At 36.8% G+C, this 18,515-nt stretch overlaps 1 protein-coding gene across 2 annotated transcripts in view; it reads left to right on the top strand.

Moving 5' to 3' along the window:
• The first annotated feature begins 2,954 nt into the window (after positions 1-2,954).
• The window catches only part of LOC139943955 (cAMP-dependent protein kinase regulatory subunit-like), a 48,410-nt gene continuing 32,849 nt past the window's right edge, over positions 2,955-18,515 (top strand). The window contains exon 1 of one of the 2 annotated variants that reach the window (XM_071940866.1): positions 2,955-3,166. In XM_071940866.1, the coding sequence (XP_071796967.1) occupies positions 2,993-3,166 (174 nt within the window). In that variant the 5' untranslated portion in view covers positions 2,955-2,992. Of the gene's footprint in view, positions 3,167-11,022; positions 11,851-18,515 lie in introns of those variants that run through there. The other variant, XM_071940867.1, reaches the window with a different exon arrangement.

Consider the following 18,515-nt stretch of genomic DNA (forward strand, 5'->3'; position numbering starts at 1 on the left):
ATAAAGAATAAGTAAATTATTACCTTCGGGTACCAGTTAAACTGACGTCATAGACGGGATTGCGTGCGCATGTGCAGTAGATGGAAGGCACTAAAAACTAACCTTTACACAGCGGTTCGGAACTTTTCGTGTGCTCTCGGAACATTCCGGCACGGTTCGCGACGATCCCCCACGCAGCAGGTTTGGGGAGTTGTTACATAAGAGTGGACTAACCACTCGGACCTGGCTGTTAATGGTTTCATGTCTAAAAGATGCAAGTACTGCTTCAGACCTATTTATTAAAGTACATTTGTAGCAGCAGGTTTGGGGAGTTGTTACATAAGAGTGGACTAACCACTGGGACCTGGTTGTTTATATTTTCATGTTTAAAAGATGCAAGCACTGCTTCAGACCTCTTTATTCAAGTACATTTGTAGCAGCAGGTTTGGGGAGTTGTTACATAAGAGTGGACTCACCACTAGGACCTGGTTGTTAATATTTTCATGTCTAAAAGATCAGTACTGCTTCAGACCTCTATATTAAAGTACATTTGTAGCAGCAGGTTTGGGGAGTTGTTACATAAGAGTGGACTAACCACTGGGACCTGGTTGTTTATATTTTCATGTTTAAAAGATGCAAGCACTGCTTCAGACCTCTTTATTCAAGTACATTTGTAGGTTTGGGGAGTTGTTACATAAGAGTGGACTAACCACTAGGACCTGGTTGTTAATATTTTCATGTCTAAAAGATCAGTACTGCTTCAGACCTCTATATTAAAGTACATTTGTAGCAGCAGGTTTGGGGAGTTGTTACATAAGAGTGGACTAACCACTAGGACCTGGTTGTTAATATTTTCATGTCTAAAAGATGCAAGCATATGCAAATTGACGTCATAAGGTCATTCTCGCTCGGGTATTCTCCGATGGGCCGAACCGCTGTGTGGAGTTTAGTATTTAGTGCCTTCCGCAGTAGACGGCTAGATGTGACGCATTGGTTTGCGCCGACTGGTGGTGTTTGGATGTTTGTTATTATTGCGCATTTTCTTATCGAATAAATTAACAGTAATAACAAATCTACAAATTAGAGTACTAATTTGATTTTGTTTCCAGATAAACTTCGCGTGAGAATGTGAGGGGACATGTTTAGAGTGAAACTGGCGGGGTACCTTTTTCCTCATGCGTCATCCCCACAGACATTATATGTCTGTGGTCATCCCCCACCACACCCGAAGTGCGCGGACGCGCAATCCATCTACTTTCCAAAGTTGAAGAAACTATCTACAAATATACTATTTTAAAAACAAATAAATAAGTAAACAATGAACATTAAAATACTAACAACTATACATATTTTCTTCTAATTGCTCTTTTTGATTATGTTGTCCACCTCTTGTAACACTAACAGTCACATCGAGTTGGCAGATTTGCAAAATTTTCACTTATATTGCTGTGTGATTAGTTTAATGGTTTAGAAGATGTTTACAGGGCTTTTTAATTGTAAGGCCCTGTCCAACCACAATTTGAGAAGCCGGGGCTGCTGTCACAAACACCCCGCTCATGTTAAAAAAAAAAAGGTTTAACAAATTTGCAGGGGCGGCGGCGCGAAGACCCTATATGCCCTGTATTTTTTACACGTTATTTATAATACAAAAAAATAAGAAAGGCTACAGGAGGAGTCAGACAACATTGAGCAACAAGGGTGTTTTTTCCTTCATTCTCTAAATTTCATGACCAATTATGGTTGGGTACATTGTCACCACTCTGAATGTCATGAATGTTATTCCTAAAGTGCACATTCCTGAGAACAATGGAACGTTATTTTAATTGTTATTATAATAATAATTTGAAGCCGTTGTGGTACATTGAGTATTGAGTCCCCATGACTAGTCCGGGTGATTTGGTCAAAGTTAGGCCAAAAGTATTTTTTATCGGAAACTTGATAAAATAATGCTCTAATCAGAATGTCCTCAATAGGGTTGCATTCCAGTAACTTTACCAAAGCTGCATCTCGGTTACTTTTCATGTGGGGCCGGGGTCATATGCAATTGTGTCCGCCATGCAATGCTGTCCGCCCCGGACACTTTTGCAATGCAATCGTGTCCGGGGCTTTGCCAAATGGTGTTCCGTCGACCAGGGGCGTTTACTGCAAGGGCGGTTTTGCACGGGGGCGGACACAACTGCATATGCAAATGTGTCCGGGCGGACAGATGCAATTGTGTCCGCTATGCAATATTGTTCGCAGCAGCGTCCGCAGCAAAATCGTCCGGCGCACATTATTGCATATGCAATAATGTCCTCCGGATAATATTGCACCAGGTTTCTATTGTTTTCCCCCGAACGACATTGCAATGATTTCGTAAAAGATTTTAATAATTTCATTATGACGTAATTTTGACGACGGAAATGGAAAAGAAATAGTTCAATGTCGTTTGGAGAAATTACTTTTTTTTATTCGCGGCCGGGTGGGGTCCCAATTTTAAAGGGATCAAGTTCGCCAACCAGGTGAAGTTGTTATCCTACACACTAAACATTAAACGTTGTATTGAAAGCAAATTATTTACACCATATCAAGGAAAAGGGTTATTTAGAGAGCATTAAAAACTTGCATCAGATGCATACAAATAAATAGATTTATGACAAACTGAAGAAAATTCTGCTTCCTCCAAAAACCAACAAGTTTGACTGCCAGATGAGTTTTCCACCCAAATCGTCCTAGGGTTAAAAACCGTACTATTTACAAGTATGTGCTTACGTAGTCTTGGTTCAAAATACTACTGTTGTATATGATCTTACTCCTGTTAATAATTTCATCAAGGGTAGATATGAATAACGAAACAGTCTTGAATCAAGACTAGTGCACACGTAACTTCATTATGCACGAAGCGGTACACGGTATGGTTCATCAGTGACGTTTTTTTCCTATGCTATGTACGTGTGTGTAAAACAAGTACACCCATCCAAACGTACGTTTCGCTGTACAGTACAGTTTGTGTTTATAGCTAGCATACATTGGTATGGTTAAAATGGCGTCCAACATGGATGACGAACAGAGCTTGAAAGACTGCGAAGCTTACGTTCAGAAACACTACATTCAGCAAGTGCTGAAAGACTGCATCGTACAGTTATGCATCCACCGTCCAGATAACCCTACTTCCTTTCTGAAGGACTACTTTTCCAAACTGGAATTGGTAAATTTGTGTTTTTGTGTGTGTGTTTCTTTGACAGTAATTGCGTCACAGTTGTTTTTTGTATTTGTAAAAAATATATGTCCATGTCAGTGCATTCATTCTACACACTGTCACTTCAGCACGCTTACTATTGGAAATTTCATGTAGTACATGGTTTTCGTTGGGTTCATTTAACAAGTAACATTGATGTTTAGTAGGACTACTGTTTCTTTGATTTATAGGTGCTTGTTTGAGGTTTAAATGCGCCTTCAATTTCAGATGAATTTTATGATAAATAAAACAACTGAACGGGTGCAAATTTGTCTTTTGAAGGAATTTGTCATGATGCTTAAATTCTTTCTTGTATTGGTTTCAATATCATGTGAAAATTTTGCAATATTCACAAGCTCTCATGGAAAGAAAAGATGGCACTCTGTTTGGCATTCTTGATAATTTATTAAACATAGATAGAGGAAGTTGTATTCTGAAGTTCAATCACAGCCCCAAAACCAAATATGGTTATAAATGTGTTCGAAAATTTTCTGATAAATATTAATAATAAGTAAAAAAAGTGATCACTCGGGTCAGATGGTTAAATACAGCACTTTCATTGAGGTCGCAAAGGTTGTTAATACTCGGAAAAAGTCATACCATGTCAAAATGTCTCTAGTGTGAGTTGTTTCACATGTTATTATTATTATTAATCATTTTCATCAATGACATACTGTTTTTTTGAGGGGTGGGGGTGGGGGCTCAAGCTGTGCAAGTTAGAGTGGCATTTGTTTGGTTTAGGAACTAATACTTTGCCTGATGTGTATATTTGGTGTATTGACCTGATACTTCTGACATTATCATCACAATAATTTTGGCCCCTGTGTGTTATAGTAATAATAATATAATAATAAAACAGTATTTATATAGCGCAATATGAATTGGCATGCCTCAAAGCGCTTAACAGCAAAATGAAAAGCATTACAAGAAAACAAAACTTATAGGCCTAAATTCCCCAATTAAATCCCAAAACAAATAATTATAAAAATTAGGCCAGACCAGCTGTTACCTACACGTATATTAAATGAAACCATTAAAAATACTACAAACAACTAAAGGATCTGAAAAATTACTCTTTACACTAAAAAGTTAAAATTACATACCTACATGTGTAAACACCAAGTGTATTGTACATTACACGGCGAGGTGGTGTTTACACGCTTACAATATTGTGTAACATGATAAGTGGATTACATTTTTTACACATGCCTAGTATTGCGCGAGTCGGTCTGAGCACGCGCATTACTGGCGAAGAATGTTTAAAAGGACTGTCCAAATGTCTCTCATTACAAGTACTGATTCGTACTGGGCATCAATTAGGATATTTTTTTGCATAAAATTTTAATTATGTCATGACACGGCAAATACTGATTTGTACTGTCATCAATTAGGATATTTATTTGCATAAAATGTTAATTATGTCATGACACGACGAAACGTTCGGAAACAAGGGTAGGTTTTCCTGTTATTTTCTCCCGACTCCGATGACCGATTGAGCCTAAATTTTCACAGGTTTGGTATTTTAAGTTGTGATACACGAAGTGTGGGCCTTTGGACAATACTGTTTACCGATTTTGTGGGATCGCTTTAAAGGGCAGTTTAGCTAATTAGTACAGTTTTGTGAATTTTCACCCAAATACATTCGTTCTGATTGCCTTGGTTTCAATGTGCATTGTCAGCGTAAAGACAACCTGAAAAATGTAAAGGTTATTTTGAAGGTCACTTCAAACCTACCAGTGTCTCAGATGGAACCATTTTCATAGGTAAGTTTTTGTACATTTTGGATAAGAATTGATTCATCGACTTACAAACTGTTCCAGGCCTGAGTATCTGACTCTTCACGGAGGCAACAGAGGCATACTTCTCGTTGCCCCATGTCATTCGCCTTGGTGCCCCTTGAAGTTCCCTAATAGAAATTTCAAATTTCCCCATAGAGATGCAGGGTGAGAAAACACCTTGGTGCCCTTGCCCTTATAGAAACAAAGCATCAGTCCTTCTAGTAAAGATGGATAGTTTGTTCCATTAAAGGCAGTGGACACTATTGGTAATTACTCAAAATAATTATCATCATAAAACCTTTCTTGATTACGAGTAATGTGGAGAGGTTGATGGTATAAAACATTGTGAGGAGACAGCTCCCTCTGAAGTGACGTAGTTTTCGAGAAAGAAATAATTTTCAACGAATTTGATTTCGAGACCTCAAGTTTAGAACTTGAGGTCTCGAAATCAACCATCTGAACGCACACAACTTCGTGTGACAATGGCGTTTTTCTTTCATTATTATCTCGCAACTTCTACGACCGATTGAGCTAAAATTTTCACAGGTTTGTTATTTCATGCATATGTTGAGATACACCAAGTGAGAAGACTGGTCTTTGACAATTACCAATAGTGTCCACTGGCTTTTAGAATGTGTTGAATGTGGCTGATGTCTGTTAATTCACAACAGTAAGCTATATACATGTATTTACAAATTGTAAGAAGTTTCTGGTTATTTATAGCAATACACCTTTAAAATTGGCGTATGTGCACGTAAGCTATCACTTCGTCTAGAGGGCAGGTGAAACTACCTTGGAAAAAACATTATCATCAAAAACAGAAGTATTTAGTTTTTTTATTTGTTTTATCTAACAAAATGTTATTGACCTAAAGTATACTGTTGGTCCTTGCCCTATGGTATTTTTAGATGACTTATCGCCATCGTTTTAATAGTCTTGGATTGACCTAACAATGTGCTTTAAGTGCACTATATTTCAATCTACAATGTTAGTTACAATGTTAGTGTATTTATACATAAACAAAAATTAATACATTATTGAGTGATTGTCGTGATAATAATACATGTATGCCACTGTGTCTCCAGCATTTAACCATCAATTCAAAATAGTCAGGAAACAGTAAACTTGTTATATTATAGACCTTTCCCAAGCCGCTGTCATGTCCTTAGGGGAGTTATCCTTACAAAAAAACTGTTTGCAACTTTTATTGTGTGTCACAGAGCTTATTGTAGTGTCGCATGAACATGTATCAAATTGTTTGCTTTTGTCTGCTTGTACACACTGAAGTATGTTCAGTTTTTGTCCAAAGATCTGCCTCCTTTTGCCTAATTGAGGGCGCTGTTTTAGAGGCTATGCAGGGGGTCTATTATGTACGACGTGTGAGTTAGGAGTGTCTGATAATATAAAGAAAACCTTAATCTTCTGATTTCGGTAATTCTTTACAATGACATTTTTTTTTTGGGGGGGGGGGCGGGCACTATTATTCCACTCGGTCTTTATGGTCTCTATCGATAGATGATTAATTCTCTGAAAATGCTGATCTAAACACTCAAATATTACTTAATTTTGTGCTATCTTTTAATCCGGTTTGAGACAAAATATATTCCGTGTATATGAATGTTAAGGCTTTAAAACAACAATATTATGCCTTATGTGTATTACTTTGATATAACTGTGAAGTGTCATTTAAAAAATGAGTTGAGGGTGTATGCGTCGTCAATATAATGTACTTCAAACGCAGTCTCTTGTTTAATTTTTCTACTGCTAAACAAGAACTATTAGCTTTTAATTGGTTGAAGATGAAATGTTATCCATCCATATTTTCATGACTTACGTTGTTAAATGTTACCAGTCATCAGTGTCTTGTAAGGCTAAGTTACAATTTTTGAAATAGATAACAAGCGTTCGTAGTCAGGAAACCATATAATTTTATGAATCAAAAGCGGCTTAAATAATATCAGAAAAATTTATTTATTTTCAAAGCAAACTCAAAGAGCTTGACTCTATTTAAACAAAGCGCCACGCGGGAAACAAACGTCACGTGTGTGATTGATAACAAAAGATCAAGATCACTCATAAGGCGCTCGGGCAGATTTTAACCTGATTTGTATGGGGACTTGGTATCCAATAATGCTAGCTAAGCCTATGTAGTTTGAATATCTCACGTACAGGTTTAGTAAATGTTCAACTCGAAGACAAATGTTTCATCCATTTTTAGTTTGGGTACACTCAAACCGACTTAGAGTAATTACTATGCTAGGTTAATTCGAATCAAAAGCAGGTGCGTTGTGTGCTTTTGGAAGACTATCAATTTGGATGCCGGATGAAGTCGAAATCATCGCAGGTTTTTTTCCCCAGTTTGATAGATTCCGTATACAAGTCTCGCATGTGTACTTCACCCTCCATTTCTGAGTATCACATCATCACGCCGGTGCACCGAGTATGAAGGACCCCTTTACCTAAGGAAAACAAGCGTGGGGGCCTTCTTTCGTCATTCTTGGCTCAACTAGGGTAGTCCAACCCCGCACGGGATTCAGTGAATTTTCGCTATAAGATCTGTAGGAAATCATTGATTAGCTACGTCCTCTCACCTTTTGTATATATATCTTGTTTTGCGATGTTGAGGTCTCGCTGTACCCTTCAGCTGAAAATATCCAGAAGGATATAGCAGTCGGGTGACTGTAATTCTTGAGTGTTGAAACGCGTTTACATCTGGATATGACGGGGCAAAGCTGTTTTGGGTGTATATTCAGGCTGGTATCTACAAGTCGTATGTCTTGGGCACATAGCATTTAAGCAGCAACTTACGAGGACATATTTTATCACTTCAGGCAACCATGGCTACATCTTTAGAGGTAATATTGATTATTAATCTCAATATTGTTGTTAATTTAACGTCTGTGTGTAAGTAAAAACTTAACTGAAGAAGATCATCCGCTTACGCGTAACGTGACTTCACTTGATCCAAAAGCACAGCACGGGTCACCACGTTATAGCAATGGAATGATTCAAAACTTTTTTGCAAGCAATGATTGTTTTTCTCCTCGTTTGATGCGTGCTGGGGAAGCGTTTAAACAACCCCGAACAGGTATCAAGAGTTTAAAACGGTTATTTTGAAATGTTCCTTTAGTTATTGCATTGAACTTGCTTTTTGATTTCCAAGTTTCGTTTTGAAATCAACGTTGCAAACTCGGCAAAGTAAAAGGCCCAGCAAGGTCGCTATAGTCTAAAGTTGTATACGTTTTATAACTTCACAACATGGTTTTCCACAGCATTCGGCAAACGTTTGCTCAACATGATGCAATAGTATACTAATTCTAATTTCAACTCTATGTTGGAATACATTGTTCTTTTTCTGTTTTACTCCTATTCTAAGATGATTGTTAGATGCACACAATACCTAACAGTGTTGTACATTTCTGTCCAATTATGGGCCGTGAAGTGAATGTGTTCATTCATCAAACATGGAGCGGTCGTGAATAATAAGTTCATTACACAGACGTGATTCATGTTTATTTGTTTTGTTTTATCTTCGGGAAAATACAATAATTATAAAAACAAGCAGAGTCCGTCCAGGAAAGACAAAGGTAAAAAAAAACTTTCAGCTAAAAGATGTGCCCTCCCAAACCTTGCTCGTTAAAAGGGTAAAAATGCTATACTATACGTAACACGGAAAGCTAAAAATAAAAAATGGCAAGTAAAAGCAAGTTGGATTCGACCAATTTCCCGACAATAGCGGGTCCGGATAACATTTTTTCTGTTTTTAAGAATTGCCACCCCGGTCAAAAAATTTGAATTGATTTAGAAGAACAAAATTTCCCCATCGAAAACACGACAGTGGCAATTTCGTAGTGCATAAAACGTCACGTAATCCGGTGGAAAACCTTTTTGAGGATGGTATCTCCATGAAGGAATAGTATCCGTATATACACCTGATGAAACTAACTGGGTAATTTGTGGAACCATTATAGCCTATCGCTGACATTAATCTTGGTAATTTGTGGAACCATAATATATCGCTGACATTAAGTTTGGATTAAGAATATCATTTGGAGTAATGTTTTCACTAGGTGAGTTCAGACGGTTGAAATGACGAATTCGAAAAACGAGCCTTAAAAATAATACTTTAACCGTGCATTCGCAATTTTACAGGAAGTCGCGGATTGAAAATACACTAACGTTGCAGCCATCAGCTCAAACTTGATGTTTGGTCAAATTACGCTTCTGCACTTATGTTAGCCAACAGTGCATGAAATCACAACTACAATCATGATATAAGTTTGGTCAAATGCTATTTTATACGTTGTCGCTGTTTTCAAACATAATAGGTTTTGGAGTCGTCGTAATTTAAAAACTATTGTTTTACTAACTTTTTCAAAACTTAAGTAGTATTTCTAGATTATTATAAAGGGACATTTTCCATCATTATGACAATCTTTTTACTTCGTAGTTGTGTTTAAATCTATAGTATTATCAAGTATGATATTCACATCCTTTAACGTAGACAGTTGTTTGCCCTATGTAATGCTTTTCGTTTTTTATTTGTAAAATGCCCCTTCTACTAAAATTTTGCGGTCGGGGATTGCGATAATTTTGTGCCGTATTAAATAAAATATAATTGTCATACGTCAACTGTATTCATCTAAGACAGTAATCTCCGAGGTGTTTCAAAGATTGTTAAGTATTGCATGCCTTTTCTGGACACAAACCTGGCAGCAGAGATTGTGTGTAATAAACATGGATACAGCATTTTTTTTTTTTTTTTTTGGCATTGATATTTTTTAATAAGGATACCGAGGAGGACATTTCACTGAGCTAAATATATTCGCAAAAGGCCTAGTATTGTCTCTTCGATGGGTCAATTAAAAATGGTCATTTCTAAGTACACCTAATGAGGGCCAATATCGAGACGGTTTGGAATGTTGTCGTAAACAAAGCCTTGCGACTTATTATAACCGCAGAATCTCAGGCTGATGTGGAAGGAAAATCGGCAACCAAAGTGGCGGTTTCTAATTCTTGGAAGTCGGAGCGTTGCACTTCGTTGTAATGTGAGAAGGAACTGTGGTTAAACCAATTGGGTTAAACTGAGATAGGCCATGGGCTGGTTTGAGCCAATCGCCCGTCTGTGTTTATTGCAGCATGGAATGTGTGCAGAGTGTTCTGGTCTGGTCTACGGTTGACTACATATTGGTCATGTGCCTCGTATCGGATAACAACAATGAGTGCCAATAATCATGTTGAAAATAGGAACCAGATTATTTTGTTCTTCCAGCCTCGGTTTGGTAACATTGATATCAATAGGAGAAATTCAAGATGGCTTCACCGTGTTGAAGGTCTATTTCTACCTCCATGATTTGACTTTGACTAAACTGCTTCACTTCAAATTTGACGATTTGTATAATTTCTCCAACTAATTGAAAATAAATTCGGCCTATAGCTTGATACAAAGTACAAGTATTGCGTTGTTCTCGACAATTTCCCGTGTTGTGTGCCCCTTTAAAGATGTATGTGAATAGAAAATGACGTGCACATCGATGTGTTTTTAAGGGTTTCGGATAAATAAACGACTGTATAATTTCCGTCGACCATATAATCTCCGTTGATATTATGGAGTTTCTAAATTGAGGTATTCTTGCGGTTACGGTATGTTGTGATGTGGCAGAAAGTCATAGGAGAGCCTGTATTCATGTTCAGTGATCTAAAGAACATTTCTTGTCTGGACTGTCTGTGTAATATCGGCTTGAAAACATGTTATCTTGAAGCGTTTTGTTCGTCGTTTTCGACTCAATAATCACGAACAGCCGTTGAGTTGGTGTGATGACTATCGACCATGCTTTCGTCAGCCGACCGACCTCGACAGCGCCGCTTCGTGTACGAGATCGGAGAGGTTTCGCTTGATATTATAGATTGGAAAGCTTGGTTCATTGGGTTTGGCATAATAAGCTTGTTGGGTTATGGAGGCCAAAGGCTATCACGATTCTCATCAACGTTCGGGTTCAACCGTACATGGACTGTGTGTTTTTAATGTATAGAGAGAGAGAGAGGAAAATGGGCGGACTGAACCTAGCAGTGGCTGTGGGTGAAAACTGCCGTATATGTACGTATACCGTGCACACTAACGTATGTCAACGGAGAGATTGACCGAAGAATAAACAGTGTGGCGGACATCCGACTTGTTCGCTCATTCTCTCCAACTACCTGCATACATAATTTCCTGGCAAAGCAGCAGAAGAGAGGACTTTCGTTTCGTCGCACGCAATGTGTAACCCGCATACGGTGTTTGTATACCCGACTGCATAGGCTTCGCTCAGGTGAATGAAGTGAGCTCATTTTCATATTATTCGCGAGCGATGCGCAATATTCGAACCGTTGGCGGAGATTCGTGGTGAAACACACGGCGCACGTATCCAGCTCTTTGGCAATTTCATCGGCTTGTTATCTCTACTCTTCGCGCCTATTCTGAGCCCCAGATGGATGGATGTATACACTGTGGCCTAACACCAGATTGCCGCCTTTGATTACAATGAGCTTATGGACATGTAATTTAACTGTCTTTCAATGAGATGATGCTTCCATCTTCAACAATGGCGTCGTGATGAGTGTATAAATTACGACCAACCTGTGGGATTTTATCTTTTTGTATCATAAACGCCCATATTTTTTTTCACATTCCTAGGCAAGGCTGTGCCTTTTGTCTGACTCCTTAAGCTAGCAAATATGTTGAATTTCTTTCGAAGGAGGAAGAAAACTTCCAGTGGAAAATCCTCCACATCTCAAACATTAACTCCTCTATCTGCTCAGGATACGGCGGCGGCGGCCCCGTCGTCAGCACAGACCTCGTCTGCCAGTGCTTCTCAAGATACTCCTCCAGTCACTGTGAGTTTCTTATCGCATACTGCACATATTTTTTATCAACTGTTGATTATTCTTAAATATTATAATGACAATTGGCATTTTGATAAAAGGTATTTATAGTTAACTCCACAACTTCTAAATACATATTGATTGGTTGTTGTATTTGGAACATGCAATCTCGGTAGATTTATGGTATATCCAATCAAGAACACTTTAACAAAATTACATCCCCCCCCCCCCTCATACCGCACATTTATTAATTGTTGATTATTCTTAGTTGTTATAATTGATCACAGGTGGTATCTTGACAGTGGTATTTGCCTATGTAATTAATTGGTACATGGTAGTTATATTTGGAACATGCAATCTTGGTAGATTAGTGACACTTGGTATCTAATCAAAAAAACTATTCTTGTTGTTTTTTTTGTTTTGTTTTTTCTCTTCATTTTCCTTCTACCGTATTTTTGTTTAATTAATTGTTGATTATTCTGAAATTGTATGACAGGTGGTATTTTGATAAGTGGTATTTAACTCAAAACTTCTTAAGCATAATTAATCTGTAGTTATATTTGGAACATGTAATCTCAGTAGATTTATGACAAATCCAATCAAAATCACTTGTTATTCTTTTGGTGTTTTTGTTTTGCATTTTCATGAAAATAAAAATAAAAGTAATTTTGATGCTAAGCTGCATCAAAATTTGTATAATTAAACTAAAAATATTCCAACTCCTGTTTTGTTTTAAGGAATTGGCTAGTAGTATTTATTAATCTTAAATTCCCAAAATATGGTTGTGGATTAAAGAGTAGTTTAAACTCATTAATACATTAAATACAATTGTTTGATAGTTATTATTGCTGGGGGGGGGGGGTCTTTTAAGCCGTGCTTACTCAAATCAAGTTGAATTTTAGATCATATGCATAATCTTGTTAAAGTAATCTTATGACTTATTATTTATGCACACTATGCACACAGGCATGCAGGCCTTCCTCTTTTATTATTAAAACCTAATACTTTCGTTTCGCATTCTAAAGAAACACATGTCTAGTTTTGTGAATGCACTTATATATGGTTCCTCCCAGGATTTTTCAAACCTGCAAGGTATTCTGCAAATTTGTCAAAAACATGCTGAATAAAAACAGCCTATCAAATTGCTTTTTTTCTTAGAAGTTTTTTTTTTCTTCTCGTTTTAAAAGCTCTACTGCTACATTTGAAATGGTTATATTTTATGGAAAAAGGTAACCAAAACTACATATAATTTGTTTAGGGCATATATCGACGTACAATTCGTGCTTATCGGCCGGACATGCTAGCTTGACAACAGGACCTTGACAACAAAATATAACATCGAAGTGCATTGAATGCCCTTAATTATCTATTCTCGTTTGAAATTTAAATTAAAGTTGTCAAGTTTGAAACATTTAAAGATCACATGTTGATTGTCCATCATGTCAATGTTACGATAAAATTACTTGCTTCGCTGCATTTTCTATATCAACATTTTTCTAATTTTAGTGTTGGTCACTTTTAATTTACGACCTGAAATGGAGGGAGGTCAAGTACATTTAATAAATTTTTAAATTAAAGGCAAAGCATACCTTTGATTTTTGGAACCATGCCCTTCTGTTTTAAGTTATACCTATGAAAATTTCATTTCAAAAGGTGGTCCCGTTTTGGAGATATCATGCTGAAAATCCAGAGCAAACAATGTTCACGCATGAAGAATAATCCCTAAAAGGAAAACACAAAATGTTACTGACAAACATTGTCTTTGATATTGGTTGTAACAATCAGTTATTATTGCATTATCAGATACAGTTTTCTCAAATATGACTTCATCTCAGAAGGAAATATTTCGCACACAAAAATTGTAGTAACTTTCAGACTAAAACAACAAGTATGTTTTTCTTAATTCAAAATTATATTGTTCACAAAATGGAAGAAGACAACAATTTTAGCAAAGGTTTTGTAATAACTAGCATTGCAATTCTCCTATAGCCACTTTTCCCCAATCTACTACTAATTTATTCATTGATTTAAGATTAGGAAAGTAAGCATCGTTAGTGATGTTAATTGTCCAATGCATGCCTAATGCACCACGCATTTTGTTAAACTTGTTCACGCTTGAAAAGATGTAATCTGGTTAATAAGATTTGCAGGTTTTCATGATGGACATTTTGAGATAATCCATTGGGTAACTTGAACACCTTTAAGAAGAATCATGAGACTTCAGTTACATGTCCTGATTTTCCCTGAATTTGTTTTTGATAACGACTTTTGGCAGATGGTTTTGTTTCAAAACGAAATAAAACAACTGTTTTACATGCCACTGACAATTCACAAATATATATTCAAAGAAAATTGTGTAGATGGCTGATCCGCTGAAGGTTGTTAGATAATGTCTGGATCTTGACAATACTTCAGTTTCAGTTTTTAATTGACTACTACTATATCATTGGCAGTTTTTATGTGTGAAAAACCTTGAATGTACATGTGAAGGTCAGATCAGCTGAAACGTCTTCAATGCTGTATGGTCTCAATTTCATTGATCAACTGTAGTACACAAATGTTCTAATACTAATAGGAAACTTTGCTCAAAGGCACTGGATACGATTTGTAATTACTCAAAATAATTATTCCTGTAACAACTTACTTGAGTTGTTGATGGTATAGAAAAATGTTAAAAACAGCTCCCTCTGAAGTGACATAGTTTTTGAGAAAGAGTTAATTTCATACTCAAATATTAAAAGGCTTCATTCGGGCCTGAAGTATTTTAATATTTTTTTTAGGCATCTGAATGAACACAAATTTGAGCAACAGGGGTGTTTTTTCTTTTATTGTTATGGACAACCAATTGAGTCAAAATGTTCACAGATTTTTTATTTCATGCATTTATGTTTGGATACACCAAGTATTAAAGTGAGAATACTGGTCTTTGTCAATACCAAACGTGACGTGCCTTTAAACCATAAAGTAAGGACTATGCTTAAACAGGCAGAGGCTAGTGTTGTTGGCTGTCTCCCTGCATTTGTTTTAGTTGAGTAATTTTCTTGTTGTACTGGAGGAGAATGATAGCCTTGACTCTACAGGCTTCTTACTCTATGCATGCATCAGTATGCAATCATTGAGACACGGCCTTCTGCTATTACATGTACTAGCTAGCTGCTTTATCATTTATTAATTAGTCCTGAAAGTTGTTGTACACTGTTTTGAATAAGAGCTATTTGTACACTCTGGTTAACAGCAATATAGTCTTGGTCCAAGGCGTTACTGTCTCATACACGTAATGTAGCGTAACATAACGTAACATAACATAAATGTATCGTGATAACTCGACAGAGGGTGTGTTTTTCTTCTTGAGTTCATTTTGGTTGACAATGGTCTAGAAAACAAACCAAGAATAGACTTGGCGATACGGCGCGTTTTCCATGTTCGGAGGTTGGGAAATAATCCATGCGAAGGTCTTGAAACCAAGACTTACAGCCATGCTGCAAAATGACCAACGACCTGAATTATATTATCATGATCTCAGTCACTGATTTTATTTGGTATAAAGCACTGCAGAATCAAGTCACCTTGGTTAAAACACAGAGAGCAAAAAAATAAACCAAGACTTGCTCAAAGCTTTCTGCTGTGGGGTCTAAAGACATCATTGCATTAATTCATCCTGGGCCAATTTTCCTAAAGCTGTTTTCCTTTTGCTAAGCAAGAAATGAGTGGGGTACCAGTCACAGCAGTTGTAAATGTACTGTATTTCGGCTGGTAACTTATCTTTGCTAAGTAAGGGTTTTCTGTGCTTAGCAAGTCTTTGTGCTTACATAGAAGATGCTGGATCTGAAAGATCATGTGTCTATTAGAAATTTAAGAAAAAGATATTTTGTTAATCATTGTGAGTGACCCTCTTCACCATGTCCATTAGAATCATTTAGTACCATCATTTCTCCTCTGACCATTTGTGGACATAATGCCCTTGTCAAGCGCAGTCAGTGTAGCCTTGGAGGAACTGGTTCTGGTTGAGATGAAGGAAGGTAATCAAAATCATGAGGCAAAACCAGAGGTTCGAGAAATGAGGGTTGTCATTTAAGCATAAGAGGCTTATATAAGGCAATTTCAATTCTTTATTTATTTCATCAGAGTTAGCAATAACAAAAAATCCCTGTGTGCACTAGAAAACATTCAAGTTTATTTACTGATTACAAATCAATTTATTACAAATTACATCACAAAAATGACAGAAGCATTTTCCAAAGCTTACCATCCCTGATTTAAAAAGAGAGAAATTTCTCAAGTCCATTATGTTCTACCTTTTGGGAAAGTTCAGTGCTTCATGCATCCACGATCCTTCAAGACTGACCTACATTTACAACAACTAAGATTACGTGTCGCCATGTGACCATATTTACCATCGACCGTAGCTGGCATCAACCCTTCCTGCTGCTGGCCATGATCCTAATTGTAATTCCCTGAACTAGTTAATATTCTACGTACTGGTGTGTGTCTTTAGGTCCTCGATATTGTTCCTGTGAAAACATTGCCTTGTTTTTCCTCTAAGTTTTCATGCGTAGGATAAGTACACAAGCAGTCTCCCTTGGAAGGAGTGTGTGGGGTCCCGCCTACCTGTATCCAAAGACAACATCAATATCGTGGAAACTTTTCTGTTGTTTGACACGCTCTACAAAGAAGCCTCCTGGGCAACTCCCTACTTCTCAACCCAAACTCCAATGGGATTTTTCACAAATCGAAATCAAATGTAGTGTTGCCCGTCACTTGAAGTGTTGTGCCGGTTAGTTTTTGTTATGGATGCCTGAACTTATAATGGTTCTGTTGAACTATGTTGGGCAAAACACTGCATAATGAAGGACCCTTTTGGTTGTTATATTCTTCGGGAAAAAAATAAATAAATACACACGGATTGGTAGATGCACAGGGAACACAGTCCTGTGTGAGTGGAATCAAGTGTTTGCCACATCTGTCAGTCACTGATGGAGTTTATACTTGACGGCACTTGATGTAGAAAGTAATATTTACAATGCGGTATTATTCTGATTGGTCCACCAGCTTGAAGAGGGGGATTGACATGTATAAGACGTCACCACCAATGCCAGCAAATCCTAGATTGCAACAATCCCAATAAATTCATTCAGTCAGACGGTCACAGCAAATGTTTGTTTTCGTAGGGAATACCGTGATGTGAAATTAATCATAGAGCTCAGGGATGGGTTTTTATTACATTTCCTCCAGTAGGCCTTAACACCATTGCTATATATGTATAAAAATCTTATGTTAGTTCAACATAATCTGTATAATTCATCGCAGCTGCCCTGTGTGGTCAGCAGCTGAAGTTGTTCGTGGATGATTATTTCTAAAAGATGACAACTCTTTGAGCCATCGCTATTTTTTTGGTTCACTCTGCGTCTTAAGTGGCAACTCGGAACGCCTTTTGCAACTGTTAAGTGGTGTGGAAGAGATTGTATAGTATTCACTGTCGTTATTGCAATGTTTGAGCTGATATTCAGGTGATTGTAAGTTAATGGCATCATCAGTTATTGAGGTATGTGTGATATAATTTATCAAAGAATTTATCGTCTTCTAGAGTCCTTTGTTGTGTTCAATATGCAGTTATTACACTGTATATGTTATAGGATGACACAAATAATCTACATCTGTTGAAGAATGCTGCATTGTCATATAATGCTATCTTTACAAATTCTATCTGCTTTGTAACTCCATTCTGCACATGGAATCTTTACTTGTGTCCATATTAGGGAAAGAAATTGTGAAAAGATGATTTTAATTATTTTTAGGCGTAATCAAGCATAGACTATAAGACTATATTACACTAACATAGTTAGTGATATTGAGAAAATCAGCCAAAGCAAAACTATGATTTCGGAAGACCAAGTAAGATTTAGTGCCATTCTGTACAAATGGAAGACTTGATTGCCATCAAATTCTAACACATTTACTTGGTTTCAAATTTACTTTATAAAGCTGGTTATTGTTTTAATGTTCTAGCTGTTGTAGCTGTAATTTAAAAAATAAATATACATCCGTATAGTTTGCACATAAGGCTGCTACGTAAAAAAGACCTTAGGGTCGTGTCTGTATTGTTTGTTCTGCAAACACGCACATAAGGGGTTCTGCACTGTGAAAATAATCATTCAAATTTGTTTCTTCAAATAATGAGCTAATTTTATATAGGGTGTTAGTAAGTGTTTGTGTAAGGCAAGCGTAATTTACTTCATTTATGCAGTTAATCAATGTATTGTTACAACCAACAACCTTGGTTTTTTTTTTTCACAACAATAACACAAAGACACATTTTTGTGGGATTCTATTTAACAATTTGTTCCATCATTAGACCTTTGCAGCAGTGAGGGATCAAAGTAATTTCCTGTTTATAAGAGTAGTCATTGTCATGCACTGTGCATATTATTGTGACATTTGGATGTGTTCTTTAAAAATAACTAAAATCGCCCACTCGTGCAAAAGCAAACATTCCATGCAGTTTAAATGATAAGATGTGGTGTGCACACGTACATGTGTAATGTAAACTTGCATTATATGGTACACATGTGGACTCTCTTGTTTTTAAGCAATTGTTTTAATATTCACATTTCGAAGTATGTAATGGTTAATAAATAACACTCATTCAGTCATCCATCTATCAAGAATGTGACCTTTTA

Source organism: Asterias amurensis, chromosome 11, assembly GCF_032118995.1.
Source record: "Asterias amurensis chromosome 11, ASM3211899v1".
NCBI lineage: Eukaryota > Metazoa > Echinodermata > Asteroidea > Forcipulatida > Asteriidae > Asterias > Asterias amurensis.